This window comes from Macaca mulatta, chromosome 4 (genome assembly GCF_049350105.2).
Source record: "Macaca mulatta isolate MMU2019108-1 chromosome 4, T2T-MMU8v2.0, whole genome shotgun sequence".
NCBI classification, from domain to species: Eukaryota; Metazoa; Chordata; class Mammalia; order Primates; family Cercopithecidae; genus Macaca; species Macaca mulatta.
Genome location: NC_133409.1, coordinates 73,617,369 through 73,642,968, shown reverse-complemented (window position 1 = coordinate 73,642,968; position 25,600 = coordinate 73,617,369). Strand labels below are relative to the sequence as shown.

The 25,600-nt window shown below is 36.3% G+C and overlaps 1 protein-coding gene across 20 annotated transcripts in view; it reads right to left on the bottom strand.

Annotated features, from left to right (window-relative positions):
* SCAF8 (SR-related CTD associated factor 8) overlaps positions 1-25,600 on the bottom strand; it is a 227,423-nt gene that overhangs the window by 151,477 nt on the left and 50,346 nt on the right. For 16 of the 20 annotated variants that reach the window (XR_013416254.1, XR_013416258.1, XR_013416255.1 and 13 more), the window contains 8 exons: positions 23,271-23,432; positions 18,545-18,698; positions 16,540-16,670; positions 6,947-7,123; positions 5,491-5,570; positions 3,622-3,739; positions 884-1,015; positions 293-405 (listed from right to left, as the gene is read on the bottom strand). Coding sequence is in view for 10 of the 20 variants with exons in the window: in XM_015137097.3 (XP_014992583.2) it covers positions 293-405; positions 884-1,015; positions 3,622-3,739; positions 5,491-5,570; positions 6,947-7,123; positions 16,540-16,670; positions 18,545-18,698; positions 23,271-23,432 (1,067 nt within the window). In the remaining 10 variants the exon portion in view is untranslated. The remainder of the gene's footprint in view (positions 1-292; positions 406-883; positions 1,016-3,621; positions 3,740-5,490; positions 5,571-6,946; positions 7,124-16,539; positions 16,671-18,544; positions 18,699-23,270; positions 23,433-25,600) is intronic. The other 4 variants (XM_077999580.1, XM_077999583.1, XM_015137098.3 and 1 more) reach the window with 1 other exon arrangement.

Sequence of the window (25,600 nt, the reverse complement as noted above, 5' to 3'; positions counted from 1 at the left end):
CAACAATATTCTCAGTTGGGTGTCATCATAATATTAACTAAAATAAAATATAGCTCAAAATCCCAGTCTCATGATATGGCTGCCAATCTTATGTAAATTACTGAAATAAATGGCCAGATATACCAATTAAAACAGAACAAAGATTATCTTGTCTTTGGAATAACTTTTTTTCTGAGAGACTGTGAAAAAATACGTCATCCCAAGGAAAACATTTCCTTTCATCCTGATGCAAAGAAATAAAACCAACATTTTAAAGTTCACACAGAGCTATTATTAAATATCATTGTAGAACCTTGAACGAGATCGTGAATGTGTTCTTGATCTTGAGCGAACTGCTACTTTCTTAGCTTCTTGTTCAAAGACCTCCTCTTCCACTCCATCTTGCCCTTCATCTATATCCATATCCTTGAAAGTCAAAAGAACAGCAAACAAACAGAAAGGCTGGTTGAGACAGAGTTATACACTGACAATTCTGTTTTTAAAAATATTCACAATAGAAGCATTAATGCCTAATACAGGGGTGTCCAATCTTTTGGTTTCCCTGGGCCCCATTAGAAGAAGAAATGTCTCTGGCCACATGTAAAATATACTAACACTAATGACAGCTCACGAGCTTTAAAAAACAAACAAACAAACAAAATCTCGCATGTTTTAAGAAAGTTTAATTTGTGTTGGGCTGCATTCGAAGCAGTTCTGGGCCACGTGCTTGGCCTAGTGGCCACGCTTAGGCCTTAGACAAGCTTGGACTAATAAGTGAAACAATTACAAAGTGGAGCTTAAGCATGGGAAAAATATATTCAGGGCACTGCTAGTATAAAATATTTTATATGATTTCTTTAGCTACTTTTAGAAATTTATGACCCAGAAAAGCATTTACTTTTACCTGCTGCTGAATATCTATGGAATCATCCAAATTGACTTCAGGTTCAAGAAAATGCTGCTGACTACTCCCTTGTGATGGTGACGCTGAATGCTCTGACCCAAATGTTCCTTCCTGACTATCCTGAGGAGTGGCCTATTGAGAACATACACAAACACACAAAGATTGGGAGATACTTTTTGTTATGAAAGAAAATGTAAACACAGCAAATATCACAATTACATGTTTAAAAAGAAGCGCCATACATACAAGAAATTCCATGTTAAATCATTTATAAAGTAATCAATCCAAAATTAAACATTTGTATAAACTCAAGTTTATGTAAAAGCAGGGAAGAGCTCCATAAAAGGGACTAAAATATTAAAATGGTAAAATCAAATAAATTTTTAATTGTGAAAATATAAACTACAGAGGACTAATAAAGAAATTATAGCATGAAAAATATATAATGGCAGTCAGTTAAATGAATCTAGATTTTCACTGATAATTGGCATTAATAAAAAATGCTATAAAGAAAAAACAGGCTGGGCATGGTGGCTCACACCAGTAATCCCAGTACTTTGGGAGGCTGAGGTGGGTGGATCACGAGGTCAGGAGTTCAAGACCAGCCTAGCCAAGATGGTGAAACCCGTCTCCACTAAAAGTACAGAAAAATTAGCAGGGCATGGCGGTGGGTGCCTGTAATGCCAGCTACTCGGAAGGCTGAGGCAGAGAACTGCTTGAACCTGGGAGGCGGAGGTAGCAGTGAGCCGAGATCTGCATTCTAAATCTGTCATAGGTTTTATACTATCTACCTTAAGAAAACAGTTATAGTTTTCTTGTTACCACTCTCTTTTCTTCATTAGATTCATTTTTGAACAATGAGGTTTTTCAGAACTTCTATTCCTTTCAAAGGCATCTTATTACTGCAAGCTGTGAAATTTTGGAACAACATATAAAGTAATTAAGCCCAGAGTTCTCTTTCGGTAGGTGAGATTCTTAAGACAGACTTGCTCTCTCTCAAGTTTATTTTTACCTCAATAACACGGTGTTAATTACAAGCTAATCAAGATACTTGATTCTACTAACAGAGAGACCATTAAAAAAAAAAAGAAAAGTACTACCATGATTTCAGTACTTCTGCTAAACCTTCTAAAATAAAACTATGACTAAAGCAATTCAAAAACTGTTACATTTATAGCTCAACAAATCTGTTGTTTGGATAAATTCTTCCATCACGACTATCCCCTGCCTCTCTTAACAGTTCTGTGATTTTTGTATTATTATATCACTGATGACCTGTTTGTTTTGAGTTACAACTTTGCTTTTTCTTTAAACAACAGCTAAATGTTCTTAATTGTGTTCTATCTTCAACTTCTGGGTTCTCAGGCAGATATATTTGCTTGACATAAAATACTGCCCCTACTCTGGCCACTTATATCAGAATTGTTTCCTCAAAAAAAGGTATGAAATTCCATTCTCGTAATTCGAGGCATGAGTCCCAACACAGCAAATATCATTAACATCCATTTTATATTACTGTTTGCATTAAAAGGTCAAGTTCAGACCCCAATGTCTCAAGTTTGCTATCTTCTCCATCTAAAATAACTGTTCCCTCCTCCATGCTCCCAGAATCCTTCACTTGGTCCCCCTATGACAAAAATAAAGAATTCTGCCAGGTGTTCACACAGATGTATGTGCTCCATTAGAGAAGAGGTTACCTGATGCCACAACCTCATTTCTGTTCATCTTTGTATGTAACACTTGCCTAACAAGTGACATACACTTAAAAAAATTTTGTGATATTTTTGTTAAACTCATTAATGCCAAAACTTTTTTAATATTAGGAAGAAGTATGCTGGGGAGGGAGAGGGGGTTTCCTAATACTTTTATTCTGAACAGTTTACACGCGTAACTATTTCTCACGTACAGCAGAAAAAGGATTTGTAATAAATTTAATACTGGTTCTACAACTTAACATATTTTATCAATTCTAAAGTACAACATTTTGTCAATGATTATCAAATTTGTAAGATAAACTTAAAGGATCCTTACAACTCAAAAGGATGTTACATTTAGTTATTGATGTCTTAAAATTCTTAGCTATGCATAAAATAACAGCACGTTTTAAGTCAGATAATATATAACATTAGCTGTAAACTGCTGCATGAGATGTTTAATCTCACCCAGCTTCAACTTCCTCTGGAATACAATCAACTTCCTCTGGAATAAAATGGGAGTCATAATGCCCATCTCCTGAGGGTTAAACGTATCCAAGCCTACCACATACCTAATAAAGCTCCTGCTACATGCTAACAGCAATTACGTTTTAAAAATTAAAAATAATCTACATGGCCATCATCATTGTCACCAAGAACATAACCATCAACTTGCTTGATAGGGAACAGAGAGAAAAACACGTTAAGTTTTAAGTGGTAATTCTGAAACCCCCTCCATCCTATTCTCTACTTCCAGTATACTGAAATTAACTTCTACAATGTAGATTCATAAGTTACCAGAACATAATTTGATTATAGAAAAAACCATAAAGGTCCTGAAAAAAATAGATCTTACTAACAATAGTTGAAAAAATATCACCATAACAAACTTTAGAAAGAAATAAAAGTAGCTGGTAAAAGCTAAATAGCTGAGAAAATACTCTATTAAGACCAATTAAAAAAAAAAAAGCCAACCAACAAAAATGCCAATTTATAGAATATAAATAGTAATAACTCTAAAGACCACAAGATGGGGTTATAAACCTTTTGAGGCTGTTGCTGCTCCAAGAGCTGCTGTCTGAGATGTTCTAGGTTTTGCTGTTGTAGTTGTTCTGCTATCTGATGAAAAATGGAATTGTTCACAGATTCTGAAACGTGAGAACTAAAAGGAAAAACAGGTAGAAACATATTTTGAAACCCACTCAAGATACTATGAAAATAACAGAGTATTCAAAGAAAACAAAAAAGTCAATTCAATAAAACATATTCTACTGCATTTTTCTTTTGCAATTTTAATACTAAAAGTACAATACTTGAGAACATTAATACATTAAAAGAAAAATACATTCTTCAATTGTATATCAATAGATGGATAATGTGTCAGAGATGCTCTGCTGAAGATCTGATATTACCATCTCATGCTATTAAATACATGTAAATTACTGCTTTTTCATTAGAGCATATTAAGAAAACCTCAATAAAATATTTACATAAAGTTTAAATATTTAAACATTGTTACTTTAACTCCTTCTCTTACTATGAGATAGAAAAATAGTCTATCAATCAGTATGTGTGAAATCTACCATTGTAATTGACCATAAAATTTATAAAACTAATATTCTTCCTTTAGAAAACCATATACATTATTAGGTATGTTAACAGAGGTAGACACTGTTTAAATAAGAAAAAATAATAGTTTAACTATATTCTCAGAAATTCACACCTGGTATACACCTGGGATTCTGGGTGCCACAAGGTAAGACATTAACAATAAAGAGGGCATCCCAAAAGAGCCAAACAGGATGGTGAGAAGTCTTGAAACAGTTGGAAAAAAGTGTACTTCATCTGGAGCAAATAAACCTAAGGGGAAGAATGATACCTATCTTCAAATAATGAAAAGCTACATCTCTAAAGATAGCGGAGTAAATTTGTTTCCTTGCTTCAGAGAGCAAAACGTGGGTCAGTGTGTATTAACAGAAAATAAAGGAAACAGGATTCAGTTCGACAAAAGAATACACAATAACAATTAGTTAACTTCTCATCACAGAAAGCATTAAAATAGTGGATAATAAACTGTACCACCAGGACTGTTAAAGGAGATTCTTACATTGTTTAGGACACTGATCAACATGATTTCAAATGCTGCTTCCAACTTTGCAATTCATAATCTAAAATCTAGTTTTTAAATTTTGTCAAGGGGAATCATTTTACTAAAATGATACATTTGTATTTAACATATTTTAAAATTGTATGTTTTTGTATATTACCCCAATATATACAACTAAGAACTTCTGTTTAAAACAACAGACCCACAGACTTTCACCATTCATCCTTCCTCCATTCTCCCAACTTCTACCACTGCCCCCTCCAACATCTCCCCGCTACTAGTCCATTCACATACCCTCACAGAACTTTGGGCACTGCAGAATTGTTTAGGGAAAAAAAGTAACTGATTTAATAAAAACATACAACACATTTCTTTACCAAAAAAAAAAAAAAAATCCTTATAACTCCAATCCTTAATTCCGATTAGGTTGATGTGTTCCCACAATTTCATATGCTTTCTAGAAGTCGCCTTTGGCACTAGAAGCAAGCTTCATTCCTAGTATTCCAACCACTCTTACAATTAAGTTAAATAACTTAAAGCCTAATACAGAAAATACTACAACCAGATTTACCAATGTGTATCAATGTTCTTATAGGGAACTTTGATACAGTCTATTTGCAAAGATCTGAGAAAAGACTCAAAATAATACAAAGAGACAACAAGACATATCTCTACCCCCATTGTATAATGTTAGAGGTTCAACAGCTTGAGATAATAACCCCCAACTTACTAAGTACACTTAGTAATTCAGATGGCAACATCCCACCCAATATAAAACCTATGGCTATAAAGAAAAAAATTCTTACAGTTGTGAAGTTGGAATTTCTTTTTTGGGTTCTTCACTATGCTCAGAATCTTCCCCAAAATCAAACCTATCCATCAACTTCTGGGGAAAGAAGGAGAAACGGGCGTATTAAAAAGTGCTTCACACAAATATGTTATAAATGCTATTTTAAATGTCAATGGCATTCCATTATCTCTATCATTTAATATGTAAATACAAGTTTTGTATCACTCTATACTATTATAAACTGTTTTGAGATCTTTTCTTTAAAGCATTTTGATATGCATTATCTTATGTAACAAAACAAATTATGATAGAGGCAGGATAAACACTAATACTCAAATTTTACAGAAGACTAAGGATTAACACAATTAGGTGGTTTTCCCACAGTAATAAGCTTGATAAAACATCTAGGGCCATAATCAATGGATCTATTCCTAGTATGGTTTTCATCTTAGAATGCTGTTATTCTTCTGAATGCTCAATTTAAAGGCTTTTTATGTAGTCTAGCTATTTAGTGTTAGACTAAATTAGACTTGGAAGCTGCTGGCCATAAACGTCTAAGTAATAATCCAATAAATCAGTATTTACTTTCCTATAAAAATAAAAGTACCAATTTTAAAAATATGAACACCACTTCCAAGCAGTATGATACTCCCATAATTAATAAGCATACTAAGAATATCACACGCTAAATTATACATGAAAGATTTTAAGTTTTAGAAACACTATCTTTTACATTTAGGCATCTATTTATTATAGTTATAGTCTAGCGACTAACTGTAGAGAAGTTTTCCTTTAAACATTTTACATATTGATTACAGAACTTTAATTTTTGCAGGTCCAAATTACAGAACACAGAGCATTATAGTAAAATGTGGCATCCATGAAAGAAATCAAACAAGTTCAGAAAATAATCACTTGCCTCAATGGTGAATACCAGATTTTACTGACTAGTTATTTTTAGTCAAATGAAAATATTTTAAATGTTTCAAGAAAAAAAAAAAAACAACAATTTTTTTTTGTTTTTTTTAAGGCAAGAGTCTTGCTCTGTCACCCAAGCTGGAGCATACTGGCTCAATCTCGGCTCACTGCAACCTCTACCTCCCAGGTTCAAGCAATTCTCCTGCCTCAGCCTCCCCAATAGCTGGGATTATAGGCATGCACCACCTGGCTAATTTGGGTTTCACCATGTTTGCCAGGCTGGTCTCAAACTCCTGGCCTTAAATGATCCGCCTGCCTTGCCCTCCCAAAGGGCTGGGATTACAGGTGTGAGCCACTGTGCCTGGCCTAAGAAAAATTTTTTTAATTACTTAATTTTTTCAGAAGTTTGAACCTTTTGTGAAATTCAGACTGTCTTACACAGTGTACAGGGGATATTAAAAGTCTATAATAAAATTTACTTATAGAATTAAAATTCATATGCTAGTATATATTTAATAATTCATATAGACTTGATCTGATATTTTAATTTCTACCTTGTTAAAGGAGACTCCCTGTTCTAAGGGAGTAAGAGTGTTGGCAGCCGCAGCTGCAGCTGTAAGTTGTGCCGTAAGAGCTTGCAACTGAACAACAAGACCAGCATCTAGGGCCTGCAGAATGGAAGGCTGGGGCTTCTGTTGTTGTATCTGTAAGGTTTGTATTAATTGTTGAAGCTGGAGAGAAAAAAAAGTATATTACAAAACAGGTGCTGGGTTTTTTCTGTAAGAGTGACCACCTAAAAGTTTTTAGTCAGTAAAATTAATCATTCCACACTCTCTTTGAAAAAAATACATACTATTAATAAGTTAATTTTTTTGAAGTTTTTTTGTGTACCTTATATAACACAGTTCTTAATAAGTTTGTCTTACTTCTGGAAAGTCAGGGAATTTTAAACAAAATAAAGGGATCTGTGACAACCAGATAAAGAACTCATCACAAGCTGACACATTTTTCACTAAACTTCTCAACCTTGTTCAATCAACTCTTTAAACTCAGTAAAAGGATGAGTACTGAAAATAGCAGCAGCTTTTGCTATTATTCAGAATTACCATCTGAGCACGTATTTCCTGAAAGCTGGAGAGTCATTAAGAAATCTGTTTCTCAGAGTAGAGTCTGGCAACTAGTTATTAATAATAAAGCGTCACCTAGAGTTGAAGGCAACTCTTGTTCCCACTATGTACCCAACCCTGTTAAAAAACAGACACAACAGTAAGATCATTAAGAGATTCCCTAAGTAAGAAAATCCTATATACATCCCAGAAATAAATGATAATCAATCTGGTTATAAGCCTGAGTTAAATCCAAAAATCATTAGTTTAAAAGAGAAAAATAAAGACAGCAAAGCTACTGATAACCAAGACAACTGTACTCTTCAAGTTCAACTTCTAGGAGGAGAAGACACAAAAACTATGTAAGATGACACGGAAGTACTTTCATGCCTACTTAGTAACATTAGGAAACAAACTAGTCACTTCACTATCAACTAAACATTTTCTTTTCTTTTTTTTTTATTTGTATTGTAAGATTTATTGCACTTTCTGCACTGTTTGGGGTGTGTGTGTAGGGTTTCTCTGTAGCTTACTAGGGTGAGATTATTCCTTGAGGACTGTTTCACACATCCATGTGAAGAGATCACCAAACAGGCTTTGTGCGAGCAACATGGTTGTTTATTTCACCTGGGGGCAGGCGGGCTGAGTCGGAAAAAGGAGTCAGCAAAAGGTGGTGGGATTATCATTGGTTCTTATAGATTTTGGGATAGGCGGTGAAGTTAAGAGCCATGTATTGGGGGCAGGGGGTGAAACATGTATTCACCAAGTGCATTCTCAAGGGTGGAGAGAATTACAAAGAAACTTCTTTTAAAAAAAAAAAAAAATATATATATATATATATATACTGTAAGTTCTAGGGTACATGTGCACAATGTGCAGGTTTGTTACATATGTATACATGTGGTATGTTGGTATGCTGCACCCATTAACTCGTCATTTACATTAGGTGTATCTTCTAATGTTATCCCTCCCCCCTCCCCGCTCCCCACAATAGGCCCCGGTGTGTGATGCTCCCCTTCCTGTATCCAAGTGATCTCATTGTTCAATTCCCACCTATGAGTGAGAACATGCCGTGTTTGGTTTTCTGTTCTTGTGATAGTTTGCTGAGAATGGTTTCCAACTGCATCCATGTCCCTACAAAGGACACGAACTCATCCTTTTTTATGGCTGCATAGTATTCCATGGTGTATATGTGCCACATTTTCTTAATCCAGTCTGTCATTGATGGACATTTGGGTTGATTCCAAGTCTTTGCTATTGTGAATAGTGCCACAATAAACATATGTGTGTGCATGTGTCTTTATCGCAGCATGATTTATAATCCTTTGGGTATATACACAGTAATGGGATGGCTGGGTCAAATGGTATTTCTAGTTCTAGATCTTTGAGGAATCGCCACACTGTTTTCCACAATGGTTGAATTAGTTTACAGTCCCACCAACAGTGTAAAAATGTTCCTATTTCTCCACATCCTCTCCAGCTCCTGTTGTTTCCTGATTTTTTAATGATTGCCATTCTAACTGGTGTGAGACGGTAACTCACTGGGGTTTGATTTGCATTTCTCTGATGGCCACTGATGAGCATTTTTTTCATGTGTCTGTTGACTGTATGAATGTCGTCTTTTGAGAAGTGTCTGTTCATATCCTTTGCCCACTTTTTGATGGGGTTGTTTGCTTTTTTCTTGTGAATTTGTTTGAGTTCTTTGTAGGTTCTGGATATTAGCCCTTTGTCAGATGAGTAGATTGCAAAAATTTTCTCCCATTCTGTAGGTTGCCTGTTCACTCTGATGGTAGTTTCTTTTGCTGTGCAGAAGCTCTTTAGTTTAATTAGATCCCATTTGTCAATTTTGGCTTTTGCTGCCATTGCTTTTGGTGTTTTAGACATGAAGTCCTTACCCATGTCTATGTCCTGAATGGTATTACCTAGGTTTTCTTCTAGGGTTTTTATGGTTTTAGGTCTAACATTTAAGTCTCTAATCCATCTTGAATTAATTTTCCTATAAGGCGTAAGGAAGGGATCCAGTTTCAGCTTCTACTTATGGCTAGCCAATTTTTCCAGCACCATTTATTAAATAGGGAATCCTTTCCACATTTCTTGTTTTTGTCAGGTTTGTCAAAGATCAGATGGCTGTAGATGTGTGGTATTATTTCTGCGGGCTCTGTTCTGTTCCATTGGTCCACATCTCTGTTTTGGTACCAGTACCATGCTGTTTTGGTTACTGTAGCCTTGTAGTATAGTTTGAAGTCAGGTAGCGTGATGCCTCCAGCTTTGTTCTTTTGGCTTAGGATTGTCCTTGGCAATGAGGGATCTTTTTTAGTTCCATATGAACTTTAAAGCAGTTTTTGGATGGCATTGAATCTATAAATTACCTTGGGCAGTATGGCCATTTTCCCGATACTGATTCTTCCTCTCCATGAGCATGGTATGTTCTTCCATTTGTTTGTGTCCTCTTTTATTTCACTGAGCAGTGGTTTGTAGTTCTCCTTGAAGAAGTCCTTTACATCTCTTGTAAGCTGGATTCCTAGGTATTTTATTCTCTTTGAAGCTATTGTGAATGGGAGTTCATTCATGATTTGGCTCTCTGTTTGTCTGTTACTGCTGTATAAGAACGCTTGTGATTTTTGCACATTGATTTTGTATCCTGAGACTTTGCTGAAGTTGCTTATCAGCTTAAGAAGATTTTGGGCTGAGACGATGGGGTTTTCTAAATATACAATCATGTCATTTGCAAACGGGGACAATTTGACTACTTCTTTTCCTAACTGAATACCCTTTATTTCTTTCTCTTGCCTGATTGCCCTGGCCAGAACTTCCAACACTATGTTGAATAGGAGTGGTGAGAGAGGGCATCCCTGTCTTGTGCCAGTTTTCAAAGGGAATGCTTCCAGTTTTTGCCCATTCAGTATGATATTGGCTGTGGGTTTGTCATAAATAGCTCTTATTATTTTGAGACACGTTCCAACAATACCGAATTTATTGAGAGTTTTTAGCATGAAGCGCTGTTGAATTTTGTCAAAGGCCTTTTCTGCATCTAAAACTACTAAAATGACAGAAACACCATATTTCCCCTTTACACTTTTTAACTGCTCCTTTTGACATCTCTATTTTTCCCAATGGCACTGTTATTCTTTTGGTTACCCAGGTAAAAAACCACTGCAGTACCCAATTTTCTTTCTCTGACTTCGCAGTCTATCAATTACTGTCTTACTGACTCTATACTATTCCTTTCAAAGCTGCTTCTCCTTTCAAAAATATTTATTTTAATAGGCATATTTTAAAATAAGAAGACTTGCTTTATGAACAGTTTCCAAAATATTACCACAAAATAAAATTACTAATTCTATAATTTCATCTAATACCCAGTTAATATTCAGTTTCCCAATTGTCTCAAAAATGCAGAAAATAGATTCAGCCTAAGAGTTCATACTGGTTTTCTAAAATATTTTTAAGTCTAGAATGGCCCCACGTTTTTGAGATTGTATTTTCAGAAAGTATACAACCTTACTATTTTTCATAATCATTACCCTCCTTTACAAAACCACTACTACCAAAAGAAAGATATTCTGTCTCTAGACTTCTCCTCTCTCTAATCCATGTGAGGTACTGTTAAGATCATGTGACTTCAACACAAAAAGTCCCTGGTGATTTCCCATTGCTTAGCAAATGAATCCTTTATTTTTGACCCCACCATGTATAGTTTTCACAACCCAAGTCACACTTAAGTCTGCCATTAATAGCTTACACAGACTTTCTTTTCTTTCAAACAAAACTCAACTCCACAATATCCTTTGTATATCCAACACTGTAATGCTTCTGTACATCTTTCATTCATTCCACAAAAAACATATTGAACACCATCTACAACCTAGACATTGAAGAGGCAGCAGTCAACCACCACAAAAAATTCTTGCCCTAGTTTAGCATACATTCCAGTGGGAAGAGGTAGAAAAAAAACCAAGTAATTATATAACATAACAGAGGGTAGTAAGTGCTAAGGAAAGAAGCAAGCAGAGGCGAGAGTGAACAGGAGTGTAAAGAATGAGAGGTAGAGTTTACAGTTTTAAATAGCAGTCACCGCCGGGCAGGGTGGCTCACGTCTATAATCCCAGCACTTTGGGAGACTGAGGTGGGTGGATCACTTGAGGTCAGGAGTTCAAGACCAGCCTGGCCAACAATGTGAAACCTCATCTCTACTAAAAATACAGAAATTAGCTGGGTGTGGTAGCAGGTGCCTGTAATCACAGCTACTCAGGAGGCTGAGGCAAAAGAACTGCTTGAACCCGGGAGGCAGAAGTTGCAATGAGCTGAGATTGCTCCATTACACTCCAGCCTGGGTGCCAGAGCAAGAACCTGTCTCTAAATAAATAGCAGTCACTGAAGGCCTTATTAAAGTGACATTTAAACAAAGACTTACAAGAGATGAAAGCATATGAATAGATGAGGAAAGTGGGTTTTCAGTATCAAAGACATCAAATGCAGAGATCTTGGGGCAGGATTACAGGTAGCTGATATAAGAAATAACAAAAAGGATAGAACAGGTCACAGGAGAAAGAGGTGAGAAAGCGAAGCAAAGGATAATATAAAACCAGGGTAGGGATGGGCAACATAAGCAAGTCTTACTATTAGTTAGAGAAGTCTATGAACTGGGGGACAGAAAATGTCGGGAAGGTAACAACAGATCAAACTGAGAACATACAAGCACCAATGAAGTGATTGCTGAAATTTGTGCTTTTAGTGCAGGCGCGATGGCTCCTGCTTGTAATCCCATTGACATGGGAGGCACAGGTGAGAGGACTGCTTGAGGCCAGGAGTCCGAGATCAGCCTGGGCAACATAGTCACATCCTGTCTCTATATAAAAATAAAAAATTGACTGGGCACAGTGGCTCATGCCTGTAATTCCAGCACTTTGGGAGGCTGAGGTGGACGGATCACCTGAGGTCAGGAGTTTGACACCAGCCTGGCCAACACAGTGAAACCCCATACCTACTAAACATACAAAAATTAGCTGGGTGTGGTGGTGGATGCCTGTGATCTCAGCTACTTGGGAGGTTGAGGAAGGAGAATCACTCTGGGAGGCGGAGGTTACAGTGAGCCAAGACAGCGCCATTGCACTCCAGCCTGGATGACAGGGTAAGACTCCGTCTCAAAAAATAATAAAATAAAAATAAAAAATTGACCAGGCTTGGTGGCTACAGGTGTAGTCCCAGCTACCTGGGAGGCTGAGGTGGGAGGATCGCTTCAGCCCAGGAGTTCAAAGATGCAGTGAAATACAACTGCACCACTGCACTCCAGTCTGAGTGACAAAGCAAAATCCTGTCTCAAAAACAAACAAACAAAACAATTTGGGCTTTTACTCTGAGTGAGACAGGGAGCCACTGGAGGATTCTGAGCAGAGGAGTTGCATGAACTCTCAGGTATGAAAAGGGTCATGCTACCGGCAGTATTGAGAACAGACTGTTGTGGGGTAAGGGTGGAAGCCCCATTAAGAGGTTTCTGCAATGAACTAGGTAAGAAATGATGGTGGCTTGATTCTAGGAACTAGTGATAGAGGTGGTGAGTTAGTGATTCAGAATATATTCTGAAGGCAGAGGATTTCTTAACAGATTGGATCTGAAGAACAAAGGGAAGAAAGGAATCAAGGATGACTCTTAAGCTTTCGGGTACGAGCAAATGGAAAAATCGCATTTCCATTAACTGAGATGAAGATGTAGGTGGAGCAGGTTTTGTATGAAAGACTGATAATTCATTGTTTACTCTCAATTGTCTCTGTTTATGTAGCTCATCCTCAGTATCCAGTTCTTACTCACCCTTTAAAAAACAAATTCAATTGTCATCTGTACAACAGAACTTTCCTGAACCAACTGTTCAAGTCAAAGTATTATCTCTAGTTCTGAATTTCCAAAGCCCTTCTTTTCTAAACTTCTCCCATGATTCTTATTAATTTTAAATTTAATTACATTTATGTATTCCAATTAGCCTTGATTATTAAACTTTAGGCTTCCAGAGGCCAGAGAATGTTTTTTATCTTGTATACTCCGGAACAAGGTACAGTGCCTCAAACACTGCAGGTCACAGTGAATGTTTGCTGAAAGTTGAGGGAATGAAAAACAACCAATGAAGTGATACAGTATCACTGGACTTCAGAGACCAAACAAACTCTAAAAAATTGTAGTTTGATTTGAATAGTGAAGGAAGGATGAGACGTATGAAAATTGGAGAAGTAGATGATAAAGTAAAAGGGAGTGCAACACAAGCCAAGAGAATACTTGCATTAATTTAGAGAAATCTATGAAACTTTGTAATCTAAATAATGAAAAGTGTTAGAAAAAAATAACAGGTTACATTGAGAATAACTCTAAATACCACAAAGTTGGATTTTCTTCTATGTATGATAACGTAATTATTGCATGTTCCTGAGCATAAGTTTAAGACATACAAGATCACTGACAGGCTGGGCATGGTGACTCACGACTGTAATCCCAGCACTTTGGGAGGCAGAAGCGGGCAGATTACAAGGTCAGGAGATTGATACCATCCTGGCTAACACGGTGAAACCCATCTCTACTAAAAATACAAAAATTAGCCGAGCGTGGTGGCGGGCGCCTGTAGTCCCAGCTACTCGGGAGGCTGAGGCAGGAGAATCACTTGAACCTGGGAGGCAGAGGTTGCAGTGAGTCGAGATCGCGCCACTGTATTACAGTCTGGGCGACAGAGCGAGACTTCGTCTCAAAAGGAGAAAAAAAAAACCACAAAAAAACCACAAAAACCATCATTGATAAAGATTAATCTTGCAAAGAATTAAAATGACGGATCAAAAAGGGATCAAAAGCTATTTAGAAGAGTACATCAACAGTCCAAAAATGAAGAACCAGGGTAGTAACAGAAAAATAAAAAGTAAGCATAAACTTCAATAAACCTAAATCTAAAATGAGCAAAAATACAACACAAAGTGAGATGTGCATGCCAAAGTTAGTTTTTAAAAAAATTACGTACAACTACGAAAAACAAAATAGATGGTTTCTAATCGTAATATTTATAATAACGTTTATTCAGGAAAGGTAGGGTAAGTGAATACAAATAACCAAAAAAGAACTGAAAAATGCTATCAAAAATTAATCTCCCAGAACACACCAAACCCTAGAGGGATTTGTGGGTTCGGTTTTGTCTTGTTGGAGATTTTTTTTTTTTTTTTGAGTCTCACTCTGTCACCCAGGCTACAGTGCAGTGGCATGATCTTGGCTCTCTGCAACCTCCACTTCTCAGGTTCAAGTGATTCTCCTGCCTCAGCCTCCTAAGTAGCTGGGATTACAGGCATGTGCCAACATGCCCAGCTAATTTTTGTGTTTTTAGGAGACAGAGGTTTCACCATGTTGGCCCGGTTAGTCTTGAACTCCTGGCCTCAAGTGATCCACCCACATGGGCCTCCCAAAGTACTGGGATTATGAGTGTGAGCTACCGGGCCTAGCCCCTAGAGGCTTTTTGATTAAGTTCATCCAAACCTTCCAGAGGCAGGAAGTAATCAGGTTGTACTGCACACAAGACAGAAAAAGGTAACCATTTCTAAATTGATCTCAGAAAGCAAGTAATAATCCTGATTTAAAAATAGAATAAGGTGATAAAAACTAGGGACCCATCTCAGTAGAGCTGCAAAATTGTTGCAAATAGAAACTAGTTGTGAAATAGTTAACACTTCAAAGCAAAACAAAAATTACAGAATATCTAAATGTACTACCTCAAAGGATAGTGTGAATTTGAAAGTGAGAAAGAGAAAGAGAGAGAGAAAAAATGTGTCTGTGTGTGTGTGTGTGTGTGTGTGTGTACACAGGACTGCAATGCTGAATCATTATAATAAAGTCTAGTAATCGAAAAACCATACTATTATATCCACTAATAAAATTTTAAATCAAAGTCCCATAAAACACTATCATGTAGAAAAAGCAGAATATGTCCCTCACAGAGAACACATATCTCGAAACAAAACCAACATCATAGTGGGACAAAAACGGGATATTTCTATTTGAGTCTGAAAAAAGTAACAATGAGTATACTATCATTATTTCTACTATGATCTCTTCCAGAACTTAGTGCAATACATTAAGAAAACTATATGTAAGTACTTAAACTGAGGACACAGAATTATCATTAGTTACAAATAATATAACTGGAAAATGAAAGAAAATCAGCTGAAAACTAAGAGAAACTGGTATTAACTATAAAAATCCAATCTATTCAACTATATTCATAGAAATAAATCTAAGAAATGTGAAGAATCTACATTAAAAGAGCTACAAAGCTTACGAGAGATAAAAGATTTAAACAATAAAAGTATATGTATACATACAACAGAAAAACTTGATTATTATAAAGACAGCAATCTTTCTCATTCCTCGAATCAATTCGTACACATTGTGTGATTCCCCTCTATTCCAGAAGTTCTAGCCACAGAAGTCTTCTTCTATTCCTACAATACACCACATTGCTTCCCATCTGAGGACCTCTATACTTGGAATTCTATTTCCTATCCTCCTGTCCCGCCGTGACTAGTCCATTTGAAGTCTTGATTCAAATGTCACTTCCTCAAATACACCTCCTGCTGGCTACCCTCTCTACTCCTGACCCCTTCCCCCAAATTGAGTCACTATAGATTTACCTTTTCTTAATGTCACTAATCACTACCTACAATAATTTTGTCATATTTTTTTTTTTACCATCTGTCCCCCTTAAGATAGGAGGTCTTCTCTAAGATACGACTCCTGTCTTGTTACTGGAGTGTGATAGCATCTAATAATATTTGGCAAAACTATGTGCTAATTCCATATTTTGGTACAGAATAAATTTTTTATAAAGTAATTTTTAATGACATGAAAGCATTCATGATGCACTATTAAATGACTTAAGCAAGTAACAAAGTATACATAATGGTCCCATTTTTATAAAACTAAAAAAAAACACATATTCTCTAGGTGGTATGTTACAAAGTAATACATCAGGAAAATACTAAATTCTAAATCATTCTTGACATAACAGAAAAACTGCTCACCTGCTGGCCTTGAGGACTTTGCAAGATCTGAGCCACAGCCGCGAGTGTATCTGTATTTGTTATCTGAGATACCCACGGATCAGGTAAGCCTTGGACCACATTGGCCGGAGTAACAGGTGTCACAGGAGTTCCTTTAAAAAAGAACATCACACTCCCCAAATAAATAAATAAGTAAAAAACTAAGACTTGAAAAAGCAGAATTTATTACTTTTATAAAATACATGCACACATATTAAGTTTTTATTTTATTGTGTCCACTTTGAAAAATCACTTAAAATCCTTTACAGAATTAGGTAGGTTAAACAAACACAGAGATCCAGAAAGGATCTGTCCAAATTTGTCCTCCTCAATTAACTCAGTTACTACAGTGTCCACACTTACGCTTGGGAGATAGTGTTCCAGGAACTCCAGTGGATCCCTGAAACCAGAGCTAGCACCAAACCCTATATATGCTATGTTTTTTTCTGTATGTTCACATATACCTATGATAAAGGTTAACTTATAAATTAGGTACAGTAAGCAACAATAATAGATTAGCAACAACAATAACTAATAAACTATACTGTGAAAAAACTTATGTGAATATGGTCTCTCCCTCTTTTTCTCTAACTGTCAAAGTATCTTATTGTATTATACTCACCTATTTTCAGACTGTGGTTGACTGCAAGTAATTGAAATCATGGAAAGCAAAACTGGATGTGAGGAGACTACTGTACTTTTAAAAAGCCTACAATACTTAACAGCCATTAAAAATCTTACTTTAGAGACAAAAATTCAGTAACATGAGGAAATACTCAAAATACAATCTTCAATAAAAAATTTTTATGATAAGTATACATAACATAAAACCATGTTTGGGCCAGGTACGGTGGTTCACGCCTGTAATCCCAATGCTTTCAGAGCCCAAGGCAAGAGGACCGCTTGAGCCCTGCAGCTCGAGACCAGCCTGGGCAACACACCAAAACTCCATCTCCAACAACAACAACAAAAAATTAGCCAGGCATGGTAGTGCATGCCTGTAGTCCTACCTACTTAGGAGGCTGAGATGGGAGGATCACTAGAGCCCAGGAGGTTGAAGCTGCAGTGAGCTATGATCACACTACTGCACACCAGCCTGGGTGACAGCACAAGGTCTCAATAAACAATACATCAATTTTTGTTCACACACACACACACACACACACACACACACACACACACACAAAATATATACGAAATGCTAACCAATTTAATTAACTATGATTTTAAAAAAAAAAATTTTTTTTTTTTTTGAGTCAGAGTTTCACTCTTGTTGCCCAGGCTGGAGTACAACGGCACGCGATCTCGCCTCGCTGCAACCTCCACCTCCTGGGTTCAAGTGATTCTCCTGCCTCAGCCTCCCCAGTAGTTTGGATTAGAGGCGCCTGCTACCACACCCAGCTAATTTTTTTATTTTTAATATAGACAGAGTTTCACCATATTGGCCAGGCTAGTCTCCAACTCCTGACCTGAGGCGATCTGCCTGCCTCGGCCTCCCAAAGTGCTAGGATTACAGGTGTTAAGTCACTGCGCAGGGCTGGAACTATGATAAAAACTTTTATCATAGTCATTTAAATGCCTCAAGAGAACATGATTTTGAAATTTTGGTTTTGTTAAATAATTATTTCAGGGTTTCTTTAAAAAATATTAAATCCCCCTAGTATCCTATAAATACCAAGTTGATACAAATCCAAGTATAAGAAGTTACAGACAACCTAAATCAGGAAAAACCTAACTGACACACCAAATTTCTAAGGTTCATTGTATTTATGTTTCTGTGAATTAAAAGAAAATTAGTTTTCTACATTTTAGAAATAATTACATACAAATATAATATCTAATTTTATTTTTCTCTACAAATATTTTCTTTCAATTATCTAATGCTGGACAAATTTTCCTGCACTGTCGAATTATTTTTTACATGAACAGTCATCCAAAAAGTATGAGTAGAATATTTAGACAACAAATCTATAATAAAGCAACATACCTGGAGTATTGCTCATAGCAGTGGTAGTGCTGGCCAAAACAGGTGTGACAACAGGAGGTGGAATCCCAGCTGCCATATCCAAAAGAGGCTGAATAATCTCACTCTTAAATACATTATTCTTCTGCCATAAGTTTAGTACTCTCACTATTTTACTCTAGAGAAAAAAAGAAACATGACATTTTGTTTTTTGCTCTCAAAACCTTAGTACAGTCATTTCATAGAGGCTATCTGGGCCCTGGATGGAAAGGAGAAATTAACAATACCTCAATGGTACTTTCTAGCCCTAAAATTCTATGTTTCTATCATTTTGTATTTGCTACCTTAAGGTGCTTTAAAAACATGTTAATGCTGATAGACATGCAAATTAAATGAAAGTTCCATTTAGTTGAAGGCAGAGATGACATCTAGGCTTCCTCTCTTATGTCACTTCTAATGATATGGATGGTAACACTGGCTGGAGACCTGTCTTAAGTATTCTGAGGGTGAGCCAGGATTCATCTCAGTACTAACGTTATATTTATAGTTGATTTTAACTTTGTCTTACACAATGTCTAACTTTTGAACAAACAGGTAACTTGTAGTACAAACTCCTTATCTAATGTGACTTTCAAAAAGTTTCATTTTACAAACTACTTGAGGAGAGGGCATTTCCTCATGGAAGAATTTAATCAAATTACTTCCTTTTTTGAGCATCCTGCCATGAATGCTAATTCCCTACTGACACTTTGAACCAGAGATGGACAAACTTCTGTACAGACAGAATATGAAGCTTAACCATTTCTTCTCTCTTCATTCCCTCTTTTATTTATTCTTTCCTGTTCCCTTTCCCCTTGCAGAATGTCAGTGTCATACTGGCATTACTTAATCTGGCCCTCAGAATGATGAATCATGCTCCGTATGAATAATGTTCTACATTATTTCATTTCCTAAAATTTGAGTCCTTTACCATTTTGTAAATTAAAAAAAAAACAAACATAAAAAACGTGCTTGCTACTGGCAAGCAGACTTTGACATCTTGAACCATCTCATTTTCTCTTCTTGATATGCCCCTGAACCACAGCACTGCATCCTATTTTATATTCCTCATAAAGAGTCTCAACAATGCCCATCCCAACCCACACTCTAATCATTTTACCACCAAATAAATCACATTTTTGTTTTAGTGTCAACCTCTTTCTGGATTACTCAAATAGTCAGAGTTCTTCGTATTTTTTGTAAGGTTCCAGTCAGTCATATAATATTTATGCAGCTGCTATAAAATTCATGAAATATTTATGATCTATATAACGTTGCTGCTGATCTTGGTCTCAACCAACATTAAAAAAAAAAAAAAAAAAAAAAAAACCTTAGTATCCTCATTTATAAAATAAGACAGTATACCAGAAGGATTCTCAGGTCCCTTTTCTCAATCTCCAAACTGTATTAGACTGTTTAAGCTGGCTAGTATTTTAAATGTCTAGCCACTCTCAAATTTTGAGCACCTTGGGAGGGAGATATACGCTTTGTTAGTTACAGCTCTTCTTATAGCAATACTATAATGTACTTCTGTTTAATTACTTATACCCTAATCTCAGTCATTTCATATGAAAATCTATTTCGTTGGGAAATTCTATTTACCTACTGCCTGTCTCTTGTTATACTCTGCGTATCATAAACTTGAAAAGACTAGTTATTAGTGACTTCTACTTCTTGGTTAATTCTGAAATCTAGTAACATAATTAGCAGTATTTAGAGAAAACTTGGTAACTAGAAAAATTCCTACTTATATGTCTCCCTTGGTTGTATTAAAGTTTTACATATCCTGAAAGTTTCAAACTTACAGGCAGAAAAATATGCCCAGTGAAAAATAATGTCTCAAGATGTTCTACAGTATTTTATAAGAAGGATCAGCAGTTCCATCTATTATACCTTGCTTCTGAAAATAAACATTTCACTCAGAGCACACACGTCAAGAGTAACAATATCCTGAATTCATATTATCACTAATAAAAGCATAACAGTTATTATGTAATAACTATCTTGATACTATCACCAAACAATCTGATTCACAATTATGTACTATTATGTAGTAACTATTTTATTGATACTATCACCAATCACCAAACACTCTGATTCACAACTGTTTAGCACATAACTATTCTGCAAACAAGTACTAAGACCTAGTTACTACTATTGTGATGCCACTTATTCCATTAGGAAAAAAAAAAAATGACAGAGGCTAAAATCAAGTACAAAAAAAGAACATTCTGTTAAATGTATATGTTTTACAAAGTAAAACAGCAATTTTCAGAATAAAGATCTCGTTCATCTTTAAATCCCTCATAATACTACAGTGACATATTTTAAAACTACGTCCAAACTATATTAATGTGCAAATGTGTGTATTTCAAATGAGGCATAAGAAAATTACAGAGACTGCTTCACACTTTCTGATTTGACTATTTCTCCACTCTAAAACATGAGCACTTGGAAAATGCCTTATATTCTTCTGCTTTATATAAAAATCTTTCAGTTTCCAAGCCACCCATCATATACTTTAAAATTGGCCAGCACCTAACCACTATCATTCTATATATCTACATACAATGTCCCTCATTTATGACTGAGATTGCAATGTTAATCTATACTCTCCCCCTATGGTTAAAAGAAAGCCCTGTTCCATAAGCCCTAGTATGAGATATTATATTATGAAATCTACACATTCAAGAAAGATTTAATCATCAGAGCTGACTGAAATCCAAGTCCAAACTAGTGAAATTTCTAAATCAAAGTAAAGTGACCTCTAAAAAAATATATGTATAAAATTTCAGATTAGTACATTACTTCAAGTAGGAGTCTAAGGTACCTATTTTAAAAATCAATTATGACAGGTCACTTAAAATTGGAAGCATTCTAGGTCAGGCGCGGTGGCTCACGCCTACAATCCCAGCACTTTCAGAGGCCAAGGTGGATGGATCACGAGGTCAGGAGATCGAGACCATCCTGGCTAACAAGGTGAAACCCCGTCTCCACTAAAAATACAAAAAATTAGCTGGGCGTGGTGGCGGACGCTTATAGTCCCAGCTACTCGGGAGGCTGAGGCAGGAGAACGGCGTGAACCCGGGAGATGGAGCTTGCAGTGAGCCGAGATCACGCAACTGCACTCCAGCCTGGGTGACAGAGTGAGACTCCATCTCAAAACAAATAAAATTTTAAAAAGTAGAAGCATTCTTTTGTCTGCACAGAATTATTAAAGTACTAAGGTAATTAAAAAGAAAAATCGAAAACTTTCTGTCTCGAGGAGTATATCCAAGAATAGTTCACAAAGAATATAGCATAATAAATTTATCTCCAGCTGGGCGCGGTGGCTCACACCTGTAATACCAACGTTTTGGGAGGTCACGGTGGGCGGATCACAAGGTCAGGAGTTTGACACCAGCCTGGCCAACATGGCGAAACCCCATCTCTACTAAAAATACAAAAGACAACTAGCAGAGTGTGGTGGCAGGCGCCTGTAATTCCAGTTACTCAGGAGGCTGAGGCAGGAGAATCACTTGAACCCAGGAGGCAGAGGTTGCAGTGAGCCAAGATCATGCCATTGCACTCCAGCCTGGGTGATAAGAGCAAGACTCCGTCTCAAAAAAAAAAAAATAAATTTATCTCCATAGCTATCCATTATAACAAGATTTTTTTCTGATTCAAGACTATATAATAGTTATGAAAAATAACTACTTAATCTTGTTATACTCAATATAAAGGTGAACCATTTGTGGTGAGCTTTGAAGTTCTGTGGTTCTTCCATAAAACAAACATCAATCTTCATCTATTCTCATCTTTCCATACTTAATCAACAATGCAATCAACCCTGTCAGAAAAAGCACACCTCAATTTCCAAATCAACATCCAAAATAAATAAGCTAACCTCTCAGAGCAAGTAAAAGGATAAGCAACTCCTTTTCATGCCTGCTCATGATCCAAAGCTTTCTTTTTACTTGCTATTTATAGAATATTTACACATTTAGATCTTACACATACCAGACTTAGTAGTGTGATTAACAAAATTCTACCATAATAGAAGAATTTTAATATGCAGTTAAGTATCAACTCATGTCAAATAATTCCGAACTGTCTGCGTGTGAATAAGTTTCATGTAATTGCAAAAGCTTATTTTAGCCATTTTATTTAACACCAATTGCTTCAATAAATTAAAAAGTAGCAAATCTGTTCATCTTTCTGTACTCTCTAAGAAATTCAAAGAACAAAATGGAACATGGACACCGTAATAATTAAATATTCACATCTGAAATAACGAAGAGCAAATGAGAACATAAAGATATATACAGTCCTGTGCCACTTAATGACAAGGATATGTTCTGAGAAATGGTATCATTAGCAGATTTCATCATTGTGTGATGTGTACTTACATAAACCTAGACGGTACAGCCTACTACACACCTAGACTATACGTCACATTCTATTGCTCCTAGACTACAAACATGTACAGCATGTCACTGTACTGCATACTGCAGGTATTTTTAACACAATGGTATTTGTGTACATAAATGAGAAATGGTAAAATAAAAATACAGTATTATCATCTTAGGAGACCACCACTGTATATGCGGTCTGTCACTGAAACATCATTATGTGGCACATGACTGTACTAAGATAATATGAAGACTAATTAAGACCAAGAGGGTACTGTTATCTACTTTAAAACAAACAAACAAAAAAATCAGCAGCATACCTTGTCATCCCCAGGGCAACGATATAAATTCTGGAAAGTGCTAATGATGTTATTACTAAATCTGGGTGCAAACACATCCTTTTCTTGACCAAACTGATGTCTGGATTGTCGCACAATGGAGTCAATAACATAAAGTCCAGGTACTTTGTATTCTGGTTTACACTGATGAAAAAAGAACAATGAAAAGGGAAGGAAACGAAAAGGTAAAATTCTTGATAGACAAAAATCATCATAAATCCTGTGTAAATACAAAGACACTGCCTATGCTGAGGTAATGAATATTCACACATTGACTACTCCAGTATCGTCAGTTTCTGGAATGGCATTTTAAAGAATCTACTCTGACTACTCTATACATTCAGAAGTTCTAAAATAGTACTACATAGATTCAATGACATAAAATGATAAATAAGGTACCATTATAATTTTTAAAATTTGTTTAATCATTGTGAAAAGCTACATGGAAGAAAGAAGCAAATTCAGGAAAGAAGGGCTCTAGCAAACACACTGCCAACATGCCTCAGACTTCATCTGGAACACACAACAAAAGGGTTCCTATACAAATGAAAAGAACAATGCCAAATGGCAAATTATAAAATTGTAAATACAGAGGCCAAAGTTTCCATTTATTTCCCAAACATGACATCTATAATTCTGGGGGTCTATCATGTGTCATCCAGCCTGGAATGCAGTGGTGCCATCATGGCTCACTGCAACACCGACCTCCCAGGCTCAAATGAACTTCCATCTCAGCCTTCCAAATAGCTGGGACAACAGGTGCACAGTGCTAATTCCTGTATGTTTTTTTGGAAGAGACTTGGTTTCACCATGTTGTCCGGGCTAGTCTCAAACCCCTGGGCTCAAGCAATCCTCCTGACTAGATCTCCCAAAGTGCTAGGAATACAGGCACGAGCCACCGTGCCCTGCCTCCCCTACTTTCTGAACATAAGCTTTTTTAGCCTATGTAGTTAGGCAAGCACAATGAAGAATCCTTTTACTTGCAAGCTTTCTGCGCAGTATCTTTAGATACACAGACGTTAACATTTTGTGGGACAGAATTTCCTTCATTGGTAGATTAGGCATTTTTGCTACATAAAATGGCAAAAAAACTATTTAGTTATGATTTAATATTTTAAATAATTTTAATACTTGGAAAACCTGGCTAAGTCATCAACTAGAAACCTGAGAGAAGAATCAAGACAAAGAAATCTGCAATATTTTAAAATTTTCCTCTTTAAATACCATTAGACTCAAAACAAGAATTCCTAAGACTCTCTAATTGAAACCGCCTTTGCAAAAATTTTAACTGAGGAAGTTACGACAGTGAAAGCGAGCAGACCTAACCAACTCCATCTTGCTTCTAACTTTTAAGCTGTCCTTGTCATTCCTGGGCCTGGGCCGAAATAACATTGGGAGGGGATTTAGTTTATGGTTTGATTCAGAAACAAAATTAATATTTAATAATAGTCTTTTCCCAAAAAGACCCTCTTCTTGCCTGGGTTACAGTCTGCCTTTGTAAGACTAACAAATTAGCTACAAGATTAGAAATTACAGTTTAGGGTCACGCAGCGTCTGAACCTCCCCAAATTGCTCCTGAGTATAACATCACTATCATAAAACCTAAGATCAGTGCTTGAGACATTTTGCAGACCTTTCACTGGATGGATCAGCTGACATTACCCAGACTGGTAATCTGGCTCAACCAGTTCTGCGATCCCACCCAGGAAGAGAAGACAGTAAGAAAACCTCACTTCGACCTCCCTATGATTCCATCTGCAACCTGACCAACAGCACTCCCCACTTCCTGAGCCCCTACCCACCAAATTATCTTTAAAAACTCCAATACTCCATCCCCGAATGCTCTTGGAGACTGATTTGAATAACAATAAAACTCCAGTCTCCTGCACAGCCAGCTTTGCGTGAATTGCTCTTTCTCCACTGCAATTCTCCTGTCTTGATAAATTGGCTCTGTCTAGGCAGCAGGTAAGGTGAACCCACTGGGCAGTTACACAATGGCATAAGGTATTTTTACTGTAAATAACTTTCTAAAGCATATCATATTAAGTTTTTATAGATACACCATTTTTCAACTATATTCTAGTAGTTTCCAATTTCTTGTTTTATAGAGAAATAGCCTTTTTAGGGGGAGAAAGATAAGAACGAATAGGGAGAATGCACCCTTAAGTATATTTCCATGATTTTTCATTTTGTCATCCAAGTTATCATCTGCAGGTTAACATCTGTTATGGTTATTTGTCAAAGAACCTTCTAAGTAAGTTGGACCATACACTTTGCAATATACAAATATACCTTAAATAATTATCCTATTT